This window comes from Labeo rohita, chromosome 8 (assembly GCF_022985175.1).
Source record: "Labeo rohita strain BAU-BD-2019 chromosome 8, IGBB_LRoh.1.0, whole genome shotgun sequence".
NCBI classification, from domain to species: Eukaryota; Metazoa; Chordata; class Actinopteri; order Cypriniformes; family Cyprinidae; genus Labeo; species Labeo rohita.
Genome location: NC_066876.1, coordinates 18,710,501 through 18,730,275, shown reverse-complemented (window position 1 = coordinate 18,730,275; position 19,775 = coordinate 18,710,501). Strand labels below are relative to the sequence as shown.

Here is a 19,775-nt window from a genome sequence, read left to right as displayed (position 1 = left end):
GCCCTTTGGTCACTGCGCTGCTGGGCACCCGAGTACATCTGGATAGAAGGCCCTGTCATTGCAGCAAAAAAATGTATCTGAGAGGCTTCTGCTAAAGTGTTCTACAGTGCTCAGGGGTAAAAGCCCACAGGGTAGACGAGCCGAGCGAGTGCAGCCAGGCGAATGAGTGTGCTGACATCTAACATCTACAGAAAGTACAGAAACCGCAGCCTCAGAAAGACAAAGTGTGTGTGTGTGGAATAATCCGCCTCATCATTTCTAATCACAAAAGTCGAAGAAGTATACAGAAAAGCTGAGAAAGGTGAAAAATTAACATTCTGCAGTTTTTCTTTTGCCTCACACACACACAAGCAATCAAATGAAACAGCCTGTCTCTCTCGCTCTATTTCTCATTCTGTTTCTATTTCTTTTTCACAGGCTAATTTGACAGTATCCTTGAAGGCTTAAGGTAGTGCTCTAAAGTAAAAATCAGCATATCTAAACAGCATCTCAATCTGTGAATAAATCCAGCACTTTGACAATAGTGAATTTCAAATAACAACAATAGTATATTTAAAATGTAATAATAAACAAAACTAATAAGCTCGTAATTATGTTCATGTCTAATTTTAATAACTAATGTAAAAACGAGTATAAAATGTTAAAGAAAGGTGCATTAACTAATGCCAAGCATAAAACCATATTGCTAAGTGTCAGCAGATTTGCTGTAGAGTTGAATTAGGAATTATTACATCAACTAATAATAAATAAACAATAGGAAATGGAATTTTTAGAAAAAAACAGAACAGAATTACAGTAAACAAGATCAACAGAACACAGGTTTCTGACCTCACCACTAAATAATGCTTTGACTTAAAGTAATAAAGATTATTATATAATAAGATTTATTACTGATTTATTTTATAAATTACTCAGGTAAGAAGTGCACTGCAATGCATGAAAGAAATTTGAGTTTGCAGAGGCAGAAGAAAACAGATACTCACTGTCTTCTGTCCGCTGTCTTGGGGTTCCCATTACCTGACATAGACTTGGAGGAGCATCTGCCATCATGAATATGGCTCTATGAGTCTGTATATTATTAGTAAATATTGTTATATACTCTTGATAGAACTGGCTTGTTTTCTGCTCTTATTTATACTCCCTCCTCCCTCATAACTCTCTCTTTTCTTTCCTGCTTTCTTGTTTCCTCTCTCTCTCTTACTGAATTTAAAGAGAAAGCAGGCAATACTGCTAGCATTCAAGATCACTGCCCCGGGAATGTGTGTGTGTACAGTGGAGATTGAAATTATAGAACAATCTGTAAATTCTTTTACTTTTTCTGAAATACTGTTAATCTTCATCTCTCAAAATTTGAAGGAATATTAGCTATAGGTATACCACAGTTCTACTAACATGTTTGACAAAATATCCAAGGCATTGTAACAAAAAAACTCATTTTGTGGAAAACAGCGATCAAAGCAAGAGAACAGTAACCACTGTAGCACGAAAGAAGATTAAAACTACATTTTTGGAGGGTTACAGCTGTCAAAAATTAGTAGGAAGTGTAGAGGCCCTTGCTTTTAATGACATCACTGCCCTTGCCAAAAAGAACTATACTTCAAGTTTATTTCATTAAGTTCAAGTATATTATTAAGTATACTTTATGTAGTAAGTATACAAATGTCAGTGTACTAGTAGTATACTTGTAAGTGTACTATTTCAATACTCCTTGGGACTAAATTGGCGCACTTTCTAGTATTTAAGTGTAAATTTAAGTATACTTTAAGTATAACAGTAGTACACTTTGAGTACACAACTAGTTTTTATCTGTTTTAGTTTGTACTGCAACTATACTAAAAGTGAACTTATAGGTATACTGATAGCTTACTAATTAAATACTTGTAGCATTTTTAGTTCACTTTAAAGTATAGTCTGAGTAAACTACTAGTTTAGTAGTTTTATACTGCAAGTTTACTCGTAAGTTTTCTTTAAGTTAACTTTACATCATACTTTAAGTATACTACTATGTTGCTATTAGGTATTCATTTGTATATATTTTGTTATATGAATATCTGAACATACAAAATATCAAAAGAACGAACAGCTTGTAAACAAAAACATTTTATTCTAGCTTTATGCGTTCTTTTTTATAAACACTTGAATTTGGGAAAGTTTTATAAGTAATAATAAAAAGAAACATTTTAAACAAAAAGCTGAAAAAAGACAATGAATTGGATTGATAGAGTGATAATCAAAACGTAGATGGAGCTGATCAACACCCTAAAGCTTGACAGTCTTCAGACCTCTTCATGGGTCACATTTTATTCCATAACATTGCTGTTTTATGACTGATGATTGTGTTAAAAAATGTGTGGAGGCATTTGTTGTTTCAGTTTCTTCTTCGCTTGTATTTTGGAAATTTTGTACAGAAGATGTGTAATAGCGCCCCCTACCATATAACAATGAAAACATGGATTCTCAGAGAACAATACTGCTCAAATATATTTAGACTTTTTATAGTCAAGTATGCTTAAATGTCATTTTAAGTTTATTTCTGAGAAGTACATAAAGCACATCACTGAGAAGTACATAAAAAGTAGACTAAAAGTATACTTGCCTATTTTAAATTTAAAAGAAGTATACTAATAGCACACTTAAATAAACTTAAGGGTTTCTCACAATGTGTGAATCTTGGCCCAATCTTCTTCCACTCTCTTCCATAGTTTCTTAGTCATAACTTTGTCGCCAAGGATTTTCCAGATATTTTCAGTCGAGTTTAGATCAGGACTCTGGCCTGGCCATTTTATTATTTAGGTGTTCTTAGCTTCAAGGAACTGCTTTATCTGTTTTGCAGTGTGTCAGGGGCATTGTCTTACATGAAAATTGCAGGCTGATGGGGAGATGTTTGCAGGGAAGGAACTGCATGTTGCTGAAGGAGGTTCTGATAAACATTCGCATTCACTCTGCCATGTATCTGTATAAGACGCCCAACTCCTGCTGCAGAAAACATCTCCCAAACCATAACACTTCCTCCTCTACCTTTCACTGACTTCTTATATGAACTTGGGCTTCAGTCTTTCCCCAGTCTGATGCAAAACAAAATGTTTCCCATCAGACCTAAATAAATTAAACTTGCTCTCATCACTGAAGTAAACTTTAGACCAATTGTCCTCTCTTCACACAACATGCTCCTCAGCAAAGGTGAGCTTAGCCTTTTCATTCTTTCTACTGATTAGAGGTTTGGTCACTGCAGAGTGCACTTTCGGTCCGACTTACCCTTATCCTTACACTGTTCAGCACTGAACTGGCAAGCAATTCCAGCTGCAGTGTTGAACCAATTCCCAATTGAGAGTCTCTGCATTATCCTGTCTTCTTGTGCATGTGTCTTACATGGACGGCCAGTCTTTCTGAGGGACTTGAATGAATTAGTGTCACTGTAAACCTGCAAAATTCGAGAAATCACAGATTTGGAATGACAAACTTCTCTTGTAGTGGCTGAAAGGGTCGTTCCTTTGGCCTTCATCTGGACAACGAGCGGCCCATCATCTTGCAATCTCAGTGACAATCAGAGAAATGCAACCAGTTAAATAGGGTTTGTCATATAATTAAAGAAATTAGCACCAGGTGCCAGATTAACACCAATAATTTGGAGGTACCTGTAAGTGTTCTCTAATTTTGATCTTTTGAGTTCTTTTTTAAATACCTCATTTAATGTTTTATACGTGCTTCAGAATACAATTAATTCATGAAACAAGCATAAAGAACTGCCCTTTTACTCCTGTTAAGACAGCTTTAAAAAGGACTAAGCAGAGACCTTGAAATTTAGGAAATTGTAGGTTGTTCTCTGATTTTGATCTCCACTGTATGTGTGAGTAGGAGTGACCCTTCCGGCTCTCATTCTAAGCTAAAGCTAAACTAACTTAACTTTCCTCATACTTAAGAGACCTCCTCCTGGGGTCTTTTGTGTGATGTGTAGAGCCTATTGTCTCTTTTCTTTGGTCTTTTAAATATTGATGAGGTGAAGCCATTTGAGTTAAAACAATGCCTTTAAACAATGTCTTTCAAACACTTCAGGGTCGTTCCTGTTATGCAGTACCTTTTGAACTTTCTAAAAGAGATTAATGCCGTATTTGAAACCGCATACTAATAGTTTAGCATAAGAGTTACTATATAATGTGGATATTATCATACCAGTTTCTGTAGTTTTATCTAAAATGATGGAATCCCTGCTGAAAAAACCTAGGCTGGTTGGCTGGTCTTAGCTGGTTTAAGATGGAAGTAGCTGGTTTTAGCTGGTCTCCCAGCCTGGCTGGTCAGGCTGATTTTAACTGGTTGTTAAAACTGGTCTCCCAGCCTGACCAGCAAAGGAAGTGTCCAAAACCCCTCTAAAATCAGCCTGCTGACCAGCTAAGACCAGCCTGGATTTTGGATTTTAGACAGTTTAGGCTGGTTTTAGCTGTTTTTTTTTCAGCAGGGATGCTTCACAATGACACAACAACTAATGTCATAAAGCATCAAAGAATACATCAAATCCATTGCTAATGCCTGTGCAGCTGTTTCCCCAGCAGAATCATGTCACTTCCTGCCACTTCCTGTCATTAAGGAAGAAGCTTTTGTTTGTTAGGGAAAATACAAATGATTCAAAAAAATAGAAGTGTGATGTTGAAGACGTGGGAAACCCTATTAAGTTAAATCGATTAAAAACGATGTTCCCAAGAAAACTTGTTTTGTTTAACACATTTTCACTAGAGAAAGGGAAAACATAAAGAAAGAAAACGTTTAAAATTCACTCTTATGTTCACCTAATTGTCTTCAAGACCTATAATTTGCTTTGTATCCAATATTTTCACTCATATATAGACAAGAAAATGTAACACGTGCTGTTATTAGAATCCATAACTACTCTCAGTCTTTAAGAAACGAACGTTTTCTGTGTGGTCTTGTTGATATGTGAGAGTGGATTTGGCCGCTGTCAGACAGAAGGAACATTGTGCTCCTGTAATTTCACTAATTGGCCACTAGATGACAGCATAAAATGGCAGCATTCACACCCAACAAATGCCTCAGAGACCGTTTCAAACTTTTTTAACGGTTGAAAATAATTCGGTGTCAAGTTTTTCCCTCTCCAACTCCTCAGAATCATAAACTAATATGCTGGAGGATTTTGTTTGGTACTCGTGGCAGAAAACAACTCTCATTTCAGGCGTAAAATAAGCAATCTGGCCTTAATTACATCCTAAATTCACAAATTCCTATAATCTAATAGTCCTTAGTCAGGATGTGCGCCATATCTAATTTTGCACAATTACTTTACACAACGTGGCTATGAAGGGCAGACATACAGTCTGTCCAATAGGCTGTACTTGCCTCACATCTAATTTTTTTTTAGAAAGTCATATTTTTAGGGTACACAACAATACAAACCATTCATTTGTATAAGATTAAATATGCTCTGTAAGCTTGATTACTGTGAATATTTAATGTAACAAAGGAACATTAAAGGTGATTTTAAAGCTGTTTTCAAGTTTATAGAGTTGTAAAAACTCTTTTGAGTAGAGAGACAGAGAGCAAGACAGACAGACAGAGACTTACTTTAAGGCATAAGGGGCAGGACCACCTAACACCAATGCCCAACCCCCTCGCCCTCTGAAGACACACTAACGCACATTAACTCTCTCTCACTCTGGCTCTCAGTGCCTCTGTCCAGACTGCTGCTTCAGACCTCACCGCCCCTTTCCATTCAAACCAACTTTAAGCCACACTTCTGAGTGTGTGAGCCAGCATTTCATCCACAGCTGTGCACCTTCAGGAGCCTCTTAATTTGTTAAAGTTTCAGTTGGAGAAAAGTGACCAACAGTGACCATGATGAGGATCCTACTACTGCTGCTGGTCACCCTGGCGGGGCCTTTCTGCACCTTTACCCAAGCGAGTAAGTAAACACATATACAGGGTGCTCTACGTTCTTTCAAACACTCTGGCCATTCTGATGATATACTTCATTTACTTAGTTCAGTTTGGTTTGATTACACTCACAACATGTCAACTTCTGAGGTGTGTTTTGGCTTTAAATTTAAGGAAAAAATGCATTATAATGTTAAGATGATTTGAAATTGTTATTTTTTAAATGTCACAAATAACAAAACAGCATGTAACACATTGAACTGAGTGTAAAACGCTTAAGTAGAAAGACTTCAGTTTACCTCAAAAAATATTTGTTACAGTATATACATCTATATATGATGTTTCTGTGCCTTCTGTTTATGATAAACATCGTCCAGACACCTAAGCATGTGCTGATACAGTGTGTTTCTCTCATGTGGATCTAGTGCTGGGAAAATGATGTAATGCTGCAGTGCTTGTTATGCCATTATATATCAGTTTTGAGTTAGTCAGCAATGTTCTATTTCTCTGTTTCTTCCTGTTTCTTTCACTCTGGGCAGGGTTACACGTGTATTAATAGAGTTGACTCTATATTTAAGGGAAGCATTTGAGCATTTAGTACACAGGCTGGTTACATGTGAGGGCAGAGGAGGCCTGAGAGAGAGAGAAAGAGAGACGCCCCACATGCGCTTATTTTGTAGGTCTTTCTGTCCCTCTCTTCACCCCCCTTCACTTGTAACCATCTTTGGCGGGGTATCAAGCTTTCACCCCTCTCAGAGGTAGGTTGGAGGGGCATGTGCGTTATTTTTAAACTGCAACGCCTCTGACTCACTGCTCAGGGTCGGTTACAGCCCTCTAAACATCACATTAAAATGCTCAGCAAGTTTCAAACTTTGGAAAACTTCACTCTCTGCAATCAGAAGAGAACATCAGCGCACACTTTTCCTCTCCAGACTTCCTTCTGTCTCTCTCATTCTTTGGCCATTTGTCTCCCTTTCTTCCCGTTCTCCCAGTCTGCTGGTGCCACTCCCTGTTCTAAAAGCGGGGCTTCATCAGATAGTTAAACGGTTCTACTCTGTGTTCTTTTTTTAGTATGCAGCATTGTATAGACAGTTATTTTGGGGGAATAGATTCATATTGGTGTTGCTCTGTTGAACTTTTTACCTTTTCAGATCTCCCAGTGAGTCTGTTATGTGTTGTGTGTGTTATGAATAGAGTAATGGTAAACTAACACGTGAGAGCACATCGAGGTATTGGGTGTACTGACCGTTAATTTAGCTACATGACCCTTGAAACTCTCTCAGGGTCTCTGACTGCTACCACAAACTTATTCACAGAGTTTAATCAACTTCATATGCGAGTGCAAATGATGGAAGCCCGTTTCTGCCACTGAATAAAAAATAAAAAAAACAAATAATAATTTCTACTTTATCTCACAATTCTGACTTATTTTTTCTCGGAATTGTGATATAAACTTGCAATTCTGCCTCATTTTCAGAATAATAAGAAACAAACTTGCAATTCTGGAAAATGAAATCAGAATTGCAGGATATAAACTAGTAGTTCTGACTTATTTTTTTCTCAGAAATAAAGTCACAATTTTGAAAAATAAAGTCAGAATTGCGAGATGTAAATTCACAGTTCGCACTTTTTTTCTCACAATTGCGAGTTTACATCTCAATTCTGCCTTTTACCTTTGAATACTAAGATATAAACTCGCAAATCTGAGAAACGAAATTAGAATTGCAAGATATAAAAGCAAGATATAAAAGTTCTGACTTTTTTCTCAGAATTGTGAGATATAAACTTGCAATTTTAAGAAATGAAATCAGAATTGCAAGATATAAAAGTTATATAAGCAAGATACAAAAGTTCTAACTTCTTTTCTCAGAATTGCAAGATACAAACTAACAACTTTGATTTTATTTGAAGATATAAACTCCCATATCTTACAATTCTGAGAAAAAAAGTCAGAATTGCGTGATACAAATTTGCATTTGCAAGAAAAAAGTCACAATTGTGAGATACAAACTTGCATTTTCGAGAAAAAAAGTCAGAATTGCAAGATACAAACTTGCGTTTGCGAGAGAAAAAGTCAGAATTGGGTACACAAATTTGTATTTGCTGGAAAAAAGTCAGAATTGCGTGATACAAACTTGAATTTACAAAAAAAAAAAAAAAGTAAGAATTGTGAGATACAAACTTGCATTTGCAAGAAAAAAGTCAGAACCGTGAGATACAAACTTGCATTTGCGAAAAAAAAAGTCAGAATTGCAAGATGCAAACTTGCATTTGCAAGAAAAAAGTCAGAATTGCGAGATACAAACTTGTATTTGCGGGAAAAAGTCAGAATTGCGAGATACAAACCCACATTTGCGAGAAAAAAGTCAGAATTGCGAGATACAAACTTGATTTGCGAGAAAAAAAAGTCAGAACTGCGAGATACAAACGCACATTTGCAAGAAAAAAGTCAGAATTCCGAGATACAAACTTGCATTTGTGAGAAAAAAAAGTCAGAACTGCGAGATACAAAAGCACATTTGCGAGAAAAAAGTCAGAATTCCGAGATACAAACTTGCATTTGCGTGAAAAAAAAGTCAGAATTGCAAGATACAAACTTGCATTTGCTAGAAAAAAGTCAGAATTGCGAAATACAAACTTGCATTTGCTAGAAAAAAGTCAGAATTGCAAGATACAAACTTACATTTGTGAGAAAAAAAAGTCAGAACTGCGAGATACAAACGCACATTTGCGAGAAAAAAGTCAGAATTGCAAGATACAAACTTACATTTGTGAGAAAAAAAAGTCAGAATTGCGAAATACAAACTTGCATTTGCTAGAAAAAAGTCAGAATTGCAAGATAGAAACTTGGATTTGTGAAAAAAAAACGTCAGAATTGCACATACAAATTTGCATTTGCGGGAAAAAAAGTCAGAATTGCGAGATACAAACTCACATTTGTGAGAAAAAAAGCTTGATACAGCTCAAAATAAATGAAATCCAGTCATTATTCTAAATCGAACCAACTCCTCAAAGTGTTATCTGATAGAGATGAACTTGAACTGACTTTATTGCTTATTGTATATAAATTAATTCCATAGAACAAGGTACGTACATTTCATAATTAAAATTTTCTGAGAAACGCTGTCGATATCTGAAATCACCAAAACAAACACACCCCTACCCAAAAGAATCACACCCCTTTCTTGCATCCACCCCCAAATTTACAAACATGTTATTTAACAAAGGCACCTCCCCTATCACTACTGGACACGCACCTTACTCGTGATTGCCTAAAAGTGTTTTACTGCTCGGTCCTATCCACTTTCAACAGCGTTTTTCAGAAATTGCTTACTGCACCTTTAATGGTATAATTAATAAATAAAGCTTAAATAAGAAATGAAAAAATTAAAATTAGAAATGTTGCATTGGAAACTACCGGAATACTAAATACTATTTTTGAATAGTACTATTATTTATATAAAATGAACAGCTGCTGACACCCTGGAGCAAATATTCAAATAGATGTTATCTTTATTAACAAATCGCATATTTGAAATCTAAACAAATACATTCTTGCCTAAAAAAAAACCTCTAAAACTACATTCCGTGACACAAAAACAGTATTAAATTATTGTGGATTTGTGTATCCACCATGGCACGTGCCGTCAGAAGGATTTCAGTCAGAATTTTATTGTTAACCTCTACACTTCAAGTAAATAAACTCCATAATCTGAAACACAGATCTGTCTAACGACTAGAATCCAAATAAACTAACTGAATCCACTCCTCTGTTAGAATGAATCCCTCATTCTGAATCTGAATTCTTCAGAACTCAAAATCAACTGCTTAATGGTAAATATAAGTCAACTTCACAAAAGTTTTTGAGTTTGATTTGTGATTTTAGATTTGTGAGGAATTGTAGAGCTCTAGTAGACACCAATACAGTTTTGTCTCCCTAAGGTCTGGACTCCTATGTGTTGTATTTAGATTAGGATGTGTGTGTTAGTCTGAGATATGTTGTTCCCAGGAGACTGTGAGCGTGAGAGCCTAAGCATGTGTATGTGTGCTGTTCTAGTGATAAGAGTGATTTTTCACTTGCCCTGTCCTCTGCTGCCCACTCATGACATGCCATGTGATGTGTGTGCATGTGTGAAGGAGTGAATTTGCCTTTACGAGATGTTCTTCACTTGTTCTTCCTGAACTAAAACATTCTGGCATCATACTCCCTCACAGGACGCACGGATCCTCCACACACAAACGCTGAAACAGCAAACTGAGATTAATCTGATAGATTGAGAGTAATTAATTAGGGTAAAGATAGATGTCTATCGTTCCTGTCTGTAACCTGGAAAAACAATTCTGTCTCCCTGTTTAACACACCCTATACTGGCCTCATCTGCTGTATTTCCCTTGTTCTCTGCTCTTTTCCTCTATATTTGTCTCTCCTTTTTCTCGTCTTTCCCTTTTATGGTTTTCATTTTGTCAGGAAACTGTTTCGGGCTCGCTCATACGTTTGAATTTGATCATCTAATGGGTGCATTTTCACTGCCACATGCACATACCTGCTCTATTTTAGTGGGTTTTGACTCACTGCAGTCTAGCAACTAGCAGTGGTCTGATATTTCTTATTTACCACTCCCGATATGCGCTCCTACATAGGACACGCGGTTTGGAGAATGGATGGACCGTCGCCAATGGCCATGTTGTATCCACATTATTTTTCAGTGCAGTAGGTAGGGATTTCCTGTCAATGTGTGAGACTCTTCTAATTCATTAGCAACAATAGGTAATCAACTACAGTTGTATCCAACTCATTTTTTAATGTAAAAGTATTTCCTGTAAATGTGTGAGACTTCTAATTCATTAGCCACAGTAACAGTAAACGGTAAAACTATTTGTGCTAGTCCATTTATGATTACGGTAATGCATTTTAATAATATGACAACAAATTCCAGTTTGGCAATATTAAGCAGCATAACCTGTTTTTGTACTTATAAAAAATAACTGGAAGCGACTGACACCAGAAGACTTGCCATGCTTAAGGTAAAAATTAGGGCCGCCCCTAATAGTCAACGAGAAGAGGCTTGGCCGACCAAAATATTGTCAAGTCAAGTCAAGTCACCTTTATTTATATACCGCCTTTAACAATACAGAATTGTGACAAGGCGGCTGTACAGTATTAAATAGGAAACAGTACATCAACAATGCCAAAGGCAACAGTAAACACTCACATTTTAGGTAAAGGTAGTTAATCAAAAACAATAAAATAAAATGCAATATTGTGTTAAGAGAAAGTGTTAGTTGCTTAGTTGCAGAAAAAAAATTCCACAGGAAGTGGCGAAGTCACGCAGTCCAGATCATCACTGGTCTATGTGGTAGTATAGCACATCAGGACATCCAAACACGCATTCATTGACCTCAAATATGGTTTTTCATCTGAAATATGTAAATAGTAGCAACTTTACAGAGACGCCCAATCTAATGTTAACCTAGAAAAAAACGTGTGCTATTGAAGTGTCTGTGCGGAGCTGAATAGTAGCGCGCTCACTGCATGACAGATGGAGGCGTCAGTGCGGTCACTTGCTCGTAAAATACTCCGCCATTTTTGGTCATACAGAAAAAAGTAATACATCTTTAGAATCTGTAAAGACTTTACGTTTATTTGTCAGAATAACAACGAAGCGTTGTGCTTTTGTAAAATAATGAAAGCAAACATGATGCGCTTTCTGCTGTCTTAGACTCTTTGAACAAATAAAAAAACAAATATTCTCCGATTATGTAATCCGTATGAAACATGTATACAGACGCATCACTACTACATTAAAACTTTATTAAAACGTTAATGCAGTCTCCTTGCTGTTTTTCCCTGACAGATTCATAATCATTATATCTGCCTTTGTGTTGTGGCAAACTTTTTTTGCGTGCACTTGAGTGCTTATCAGGCTATTAAAGGCTTGTTGTCATGATTTATATGGTTTATTAATAAAAGTGTGACTCTCTCTCTCCTTCGGCTCGCTCCCTTTATCAGGGGTCGCCGCAGCAGAGTGATCCGCACAGCTGATTTGGCACGTTTTACGCCGGATCATTAATAAACATGCGACTAGTCGACTAATGCTTAAAATGGACAACTACTAGTCGACCAGAAAAATCTTTATTTGAGGGCGGCCCTGGTAAAAATGGCTGCGCTTTCTCTTCTTACGTTAAAAATAATGTGGATATCAGTCCGTTCGTCCAGGTAACTGAGCCAGCACTACTGTCATGTCTCTCATTTTACACCACAGACTTGCTTTCGCTTTCATACAAACACAACTGGCAACATCTTTTAGTTGTTGATTGTAGTGAAAATGATCTCTATAGTATTAATAGTATTTGCCGATTATAGCGAATCATGCTGATTATAGCGGACTGTTTTTTCTTAGCAGAAGCTTAATGGGTTAGTTCAGCTAAAAATGAAAATTCCTTCATTAATTACTCACCCTCATGTCTGAAGATGAACGAAGGTCTTACAGGTTTGAAACAACATGAGGGTGAATAATTAATGACAGAATTTTCATTTTTGGGTGAGCTGTCCCTTTAAGATAATATACGGTAACCAAACAAGTGGCCATCATAGGTATCAATCGCCTTCCTGGAGTTTATTTCCCAATAATAAGTGACTGACTGTACATTTTTCATTTACATAAGTTGCTGGCCATGCTGATGTGTACAACTCGAAGAAAGAGAGGGAGAGAACAGCTGGCTCTTTCTCCATACTCCGCTCCTCCCATCACATTGTGTGTACTTATGTGAGTGTGTGTGGTAGTGGTTGGAGGGGAAGAGAGCCATACTTAGAACTAATTGTTGGGGTCTCAAACATAATGAGCTGATTGTTAGCAGGAGTCAACAAGAACATTAATATAAACACACAAACTGACACTTACACACATACACAAAGGACATTCTGATCTCCGACCGCACTCCACCCTTGAATATGTTTCTTAACAGGACTTTTTTTTTGTTGTTTGACAGATTTTTCTATCTTTCTTTATTTTATTTTTATTGTTTGACACCCACTTATAATTAAATAATTTTCTCCTCTCACGTAAAAGTTCTCGTTTTAATGCTTTATTTTGGGAGTCCAGTTAATTAGGTTATATAAATGTGAGTTTAAAATAGCAAACTGAGGAGAAACCTATTATTAAAGGGATAGCTCATCCAAAAATGAACATTCTGTCATTTACTCACCTCATGTCATTCCAAACCCATATAACTTTTTTCTTCTGTGGATTACATAAGGACAAATTATGCTGGATGTTCTTTTGATGCAGTCACAGTGAATGAGAAACTTCAAAAAGAACTTAAAAGTGTCCTTCAGAAATTCCCCTTCAGTGTTCTACAGAAGAAAAACAGGCATATGGGTTTTAAAGTACTCACCCTCATGAGTACATAATGACACATTTGCATTTGGGATTTAGGTGAAGAACTTTTTAAATTCCTAACTGCTGAAAGTATCTGGGTCACTTAATCATCAGTAAAAAATAAAATCTGCTTCATAAAACTATTACTAAAGAACCAAAACATTAATTTGCTATTCACCCGGAGTTTTTTAACCCGTGCTGAGTTTGATATTTTAAACTGTGTAGTTCAGCAGCTGAGGTGGTGTTATTGTAAAGGGAGGTTCCCCTCAGATCGCCAAGAGAAAGTCTTTCATATGGAGTCCATCTGGCTTAGACACCAGCACAGATCTGAGATCAGTTTTTGCTGTGTCTCTAATGGTTACTGAGGTCATTGTGAGTGATGCAGAAATATCTAAGATCAACCCCTGAGGAAACATGCCATTTTTGCCATGTGTTTTTTTTTTTCTCCAATGCTTCATTTCCTTTTGTGCGGTTTAGCCGGCTCCACCCAGGAAGTGAGACAATTAGTCTGGTTTGAAGGTATGACGTAAAAAGGAAGTGATCTCATTAGTGTGGAGCTGAATAGTCAGGGCTTGACTTTTACCGATTGGAGGAGTGGCAGAATTGTACGTAAATGTCTAAGTGAATGTGTAAGTGTGTGTTTACTGTGCTGATGGAGAAGGCCGGAATGTTCTCGCTATTAACGGCAGGCAATGAGAAAATTCTGGCTTACCCATCCAATACAACCACTGGAGAACCAAAACACACGGCAAACAGCGTCAGTGTCTCTGGAATTTCTCCATTTTCATCCAACTCTCTCCTCTCATGTTGAAATGTAACATCTAAGTGTTTCTAGTAAAAGATTTTCATGAACCTTTTTATTGTTCTTTCACCAGCTACTCTGATGGTGCCAACAGCTATTGGTATAACTCCAGAAACAAATGTTGTATCAACTCAACCTGTGGTCTCAGCTAAAACAGAGGTGGCTGCTCCTCAAGATTCGACCTCAACGGATGCACCTGCTCGTGAGGCTACAGAAGCAGCTGCCTCGACAAAAGAGGTGCCAGTGGTTTCCACAACAGCACCAGTGACACAGTCAGAGACCCCAGTAGAAAAAACAACCTTAACAGATACAACACAATCAACAGAAGCTGGAACTGAAGAGACGGCCACCCCTGAAGCCACTACTGACATTAAAAACCAAGGAGAAGGTAGTGTGAATGATGGAGAAACACAACCAAATGTAGAGGTGGAGGAACAAGGTTCGATATACAGTATACTCACAGACATACAGCGTAAATAATCTTAGAGTAAAGGCCCGTGCACACCAAGAACGATAACTGTTAATGTTTTTATCATGTATCCCCTGGAAAAAAAATTGTACAAGTGATTGCAATGATATTGTATAGGTATAGGATAGTATATAGTGTTGTATAGTTGAGGTGTGAACATTTTCTTACATTTAGAATGGTCTTTATTATCATAGTTATCATTAGTGGTGTGTGTGAACGGGCCCTAATTGAGAATGTGCGTGAGTGAGCATGAGCAGTCATTGACGTGATACATTTCATTCCAGATATGGGCACAGGACAGTTGGTGGGGATCGTAATCGGCGCATTGATCGCAGTGATTGTTTTCATTGCTATAATCGTCATGGTGGCCAGAAGAATGGGCCAATATTCGTAAGTACTAATTAAAAAACATTTTTAAGGTAAAAGTATTTTTCAGAAATATGATTTAAAGGATCCCCGGAGATTAAGACTCGTATGGCTTAATATAACATAAGTGATGTCTCTTGCTGAAATATGTAGTAGAAACCCATGAAAGATTTACGTTAGTTAAAAAAATCCACGCTGAGACATCTGCCAGGATGGCATCTTGTGTTTCTTGTCTCTGCCTTTTGTGAGCTCTATCAGTAGCTGTGGTCTGCTAAAAGCCTCAGAGATAAAGTGGAGAGAACAAAGATGCAGGTCTTTAGGAAGTTTTATTCGTCCACAGACATCCTCCCATTCTTTTCTCCTCTTCTTATCGCTAGGAAAGCAGTGAAGACTTACATTGCTTCTCTTGTTGCCGTCCGACTTAAAATTACAATCAAAAGCTGCACAATGTGGCATAGTATTTTATTTTCCAAGCTGCTTATTCTGAGTTGTGTTGCGGTAAAAAATGTGACCCTGGACCACAAAAGTAGCACGGGTATATTTATAGCAATAGCCAACAATACATTGTATGGCTCAGTATTATTATCGATTTTTCTTTGATGCCAAAAATCATTAGGATATTAAGTAAAGATCATGTTCCATGAAAATATTTTGTACATTTCCTACGATAAATATATCAAAACTTTTTGACTTTTTGATTAGTAATATGCATTGCCTAAAACTTCATTTGGACATCTAGATTTCAGATTTTAAAATAGTTGTATCTCGGCCAAATATTGTCCTAATAAATCTATTTAAAAAATTGACCCTTATGATGGTTTTGTGGTCCAGGGTGCTCACAGGGGCCTACGGAGTGCAAACATTTTACATCATCAAAATAATGGTGACACCCCATAGTCCAAATTATGTATAAAATGATGTGGATTTTAAAATAATGTAACTCTTTCATGGGTTTTCTGCTAAAAAGACAATTTATGTTATATTAAGCCATACAAGTCTTAACACACAGGGTTCCCTTTAAGGGACAGTTCTCACAAAAATTAAAAATTTGTCATTATTTACTTGCCCTTATGCCATTCCAAACCCATATGATTTTCATTCTTCTTTGGATTTTTAATAAGTGAAGATTGTGTGTGTTTTTTGCCCATACAATGAAATAGGGCTGTGCAAATAATCGCATGCGATTATGATGCGCATCTCTTCAGTAATGCCGGTTCCGTGATTAGTCGTAAATTTCCATCACGTGCAGTCAGACGCATTCATTATGGAGCGGCACTCACTACAAAGAGCCGAAAGAGCCGAAATTCACTGACAAGCCGCGCAATAACGCGTTCATTATCGCCTGCGATAATGAATGCGATATTGCGCGGCTTGTCAGTGAATTTCGGCTCTTTGTAGTGAGTGCCGCTCCATAATGAATGCGTCTGACTGCACGTGATGGAAATTTACGACTAATCACGGAACCGGCATTACTGAAGAGATGCGCATCATAATCGCATGCGATTATTTGCACAGCCCTACAATGAAAAGTCAATGGAGTCCAACTTTGTATGGATAATGTGTTTTGCATATATGACTGAGGTGAAATTTTGCATGCTAACAGTAAATGGTTTCTATGTTGTAGGACTGCAAAGAAACGAAAGCCTCAAAAACAAGCGAGCATCTTGATCTCTGTAACTTTCTTGCTGTTTCATTGATAACCCGGATTAATTAGCGTAACCCAGTTGCTCATAAAATGTTAAACGTTAGAGCTTGACAAAACTATGTTGCTACTCCAAGTAGTCCTCTACCAGTGTCCAACCTACTGGCAAATATCATAAAAAACACCACTGAACCGTATCAACAAGGAAGCGATGTCATAATGGAATCTTATGTACCAGCCAAAGAATGTTCAGCTGTAGAATCAACAGTGGTTACTATGGTTGACACTATTTGAGAAAATCACACTGCAGATATACGGTTTTAAAATGGAGGTGCAACACAGTGCTGTTCATGCTTTATTATTTGTGGTACTAACAAGTAACAGGGCGAAAATAACTAGTTGAATTTAAATGATCTAAAAACAAAACAAAACTTTACACATTTTGTGAGTGTGCCTGGATCATTACTGGTGTAATGTATTTTTTAATTTTAATGTATTTTGTCATGTACTATTAATAATTCTTTGTTTATCTTTGTCGGTTACATGGATACAAAACAAGTTTGTGTCTGCTGCTGGTGTATTTGTGCTTAACAGCTTTTCCTCTTTCCTTCTTTCACAGCCCATGAAAAGAAAGGCACGACAGGAAGAGAAGAAGAAGAAATTCTGGAAGTTCTGAACTATTGTTCTGATGTTAAAAACAATGCAAGCAGCACTCTCAACACCCATCCAGGACTATACAGGGAGCAGGAGAGTGTCCCATCCTCTTCCCCATTCAAAAAGATGCCCTCCCACAAAAACACCTCCTTAATGCCCACAAGTCCCCTTATTTAGCCTGAAAAGCCTCATTTATCTCCCAACAGTGGGAAGCCACAGGAAGTTACATGATCTTTTTTTAATGCAAATTAATAGGAGATGAATGAATGTGGTCTCAAACAAACAGTTGCCCATGCAAGGAAAAGCTTGTATGTTTTTTTATTCCACTGAGTGTAAATATCATACAAAAAAATGAATGTGCACAATTGCTTTCCCCCTCTACAGATGTGTCCGATAGGACTATGACGCATTATGTACAGTCTATGAACTGTCATAAGCAGATGCTGAGGACACTTTCTGTTCTCAAGATGTGTTAGCGGCATTAACTAATACATTTATTTCTATTATTAGTTAAGACACAAGAAGTGCTTGAGATTTACTTTTTTGAAGTGCTTTAATATGGAGTCACTTGACTGTGTTGTTCTTAACTGTCACCCATTCCAAAAGTGACATCACTTCCTCTGGAACGCATCTTTTATTGTGTGTTCCAATCAGCTTAGCTCCAGCGCACAGCTGCTATTGGCATGTATCTCAAAATTCTGATGTTCCTCAGCCTGGACGACGTCATTTTAACAGCATACTGACATTTTGCATGGTATAGTTTGCATTTTTTTTTTGTCGGTGTTGGGGTTTGTGTTTCTTACTGACATTGGAAAGTGTTGCAATATGGGGCTTTGCTTTAGGAGATCAGTATTAGGTGCACTGAATGAAGAATAAATGTTTAATGTTTAGAAGACTCTGCAACTGTTTGCAACGATATTTTGTGTTTTTTTTCCTTCCCAGATTCCTCTTTATATCCCGTTACTCCATGATCTCATTTTCACATTTGATGCCAGAATCCAGTTAAAGCCAAGTGTTTGTTTTTGTATTTTGGGCTTGGTGTTTTTTTTTTTGTTGTTCTTATTGTCAGTCGGTTTCAATAAAAAAAGTTCCAAACTATGTTGCACTGCCGTATTGTGTTGTGGTGGATGCCAGATAACATTGTCTGTGTTTGCTTTTCAGCCCGTTTTACTCAGCATTCCAGCTTCACACACATTTACGCCCATGCACTGTCTCTTTCTCACACAAACACGCACCCACACATTCCCTCTCTCTGTCTCTCTAATGCCTTAGGTTATAAAGATTGTAAAAGACGAGGGAGAGAGAGTGAGAGATAAGCAGAGTCAATGAATAAAGGCATCTTTGTAAATATGACTTAAGTGACCTAAAAATGTTCTTAAGTGCCCTCACTTGTTAAGTAGAGTAAATAACATGAAAGTCCCAAACAGCTGCCCCCAAAACGTATTTGGATATAACAAAGTAAAGTAACAAAGTGTTTTTTTTTTTTCATACATTTTTCTCTACTTTTTCTGATTTTTTTTTATTTTTGGCCTTCTTGTTAATTTTCCATTCTAGATTCCAAAGATATCTAACATTTTACTTCACTAATAATGCACATATGTTTTTATTAAAGTCAGCATGAAATGAAAATTCACCATCTACTTTGTAAACTAATGTTGTACTGTAGATCTTACAATGAACAATTCATCCATGTTTAATTGTATTTTTTTTAACTTCTAATGTCAGTGTTGGAAGTTACTTCAGAAATTGCTAGTTACCCTATTTAAAATGATTATGTAATGTAACTGATTATATTTGATTACTTTTTTCAAAACAGGCACACAACATCATAAGACATTGATATTTGGCTAAATTTAAGTTGCGACATCAGGTGCCCAAATTAATTGTCAACATCTAATGACAACGTTAATTTGACACCCAATACCGATGTCAGCTGATGTTGGTATTTAGTTGTTTTTAGGTTGTGTTGCAAAGTAACCAAAATACAACATCGGACGTGGACGTCAGTCTGAAGTCAACACGATTTTCATTTTTAACCAAAATGCAACATCTGGCCAATGTCGGAGACTGACGTCAATCTGACTTTGGGTTCTCATTTTCAACCAAAATGTAATGAAGGTTGACCTCAATCTGACGATGGGTTCTGACATTAATCCGATTTTCATTTTCAACCAAAATGCAACATCTGGCCGATGTTGGAGGTTGACGTCAATCTGGTGTTGGGTTCTGATGTCAATCCAATTTTCATTTTCAACCAAAATGCAACATCTGGCTGATGTCGGGTTCTGATGCCAATCGTATTTTTATTTTCAACCAAAATGCAATGTCTGGCCATAGTCGGAGGTTGACTTCAATTTGACGTTGGGTTCTAACATCAAGCCAATTTTAATTTTTCACCAAAATGCAACATCTGGCCAATGTTGGGGTCCGATGTCAATCTGACATTGAGTTTTGACATCAATTCGATTTTCATTTTCAAACAAAATGCAGCATCGGAGGTTGACGTCAATCTGACGATGGGTTCTGACAATAATCGGATTTACATTTTGAACCAAAATGCAACATCTGGCCGTTGTCGGAGGC

General features: G+C 37.0%; 1 protein-coding gene across 2 annotated transcripts; it reads left to right on the top strand.

Annotated features, from left to right (window-relative positions):
- The first annotated feature begins 5,645 nt into the window (after window positions 1–5,645).
- si:ch211-156j16.1 (uncharacterized protein LOC564557 homolog) lies at window positions 5,646–18,290 on the top strand. Of its 2 annotated transcripts, none has more exons than XM_051117824.1 (4): window positions 5,646–5,908; window positions 14,135–14,449; window positions 14,815–14,920; window positions 17,158–18,290. In XM_051117824.1, exons 1-4 carry the CDS (start codon window positions 5,842–5,844, stop codon window positions 17,162–17,164), a joined length of 495 nt encoding a protein of 164 aa, XP_050973781.1. In that variant the 5' UTR covers window positions 5,646–5,841; the 3' UTR covers window positions 17,165–18,290. The 2 variants fall into 2 exon arrangements, with proteins under 2 accessions (XP_050973781.1, XP_050973780.1); XM_051117823.1 differs by having other exon boundaries at window positions 14,135–14,500.
- The last annotated feature ends 1,485 nt before the right edge of the window (window positions 18,291–19,775 follow it).

Bases quoted from the DNA above. Each gene is read 5' to 3' on its own strand.
- si:ch211-156j16.1 (XM_051117823.1), top strand. From the start codon at position 5,842: ATGATGAGGATCCTACTACTGCTGCTGGTCACCCTGGCGGGGCCTTTC. The intron at 5,909-14,134 runs GTAAGTAAACAC...TTCTTTCACCAG, and splicing joins CTGCACCTTTACCCAAGCGA to CTACTCTGATGGTGCCAACA. The intron at 14,501-14,814 runs GTTCGATATACA...ATTTCATTCCAG, and splicing joins TGTAGAGGTGGAGGAACAAG to ATATGGGCACAGGACAGTTG.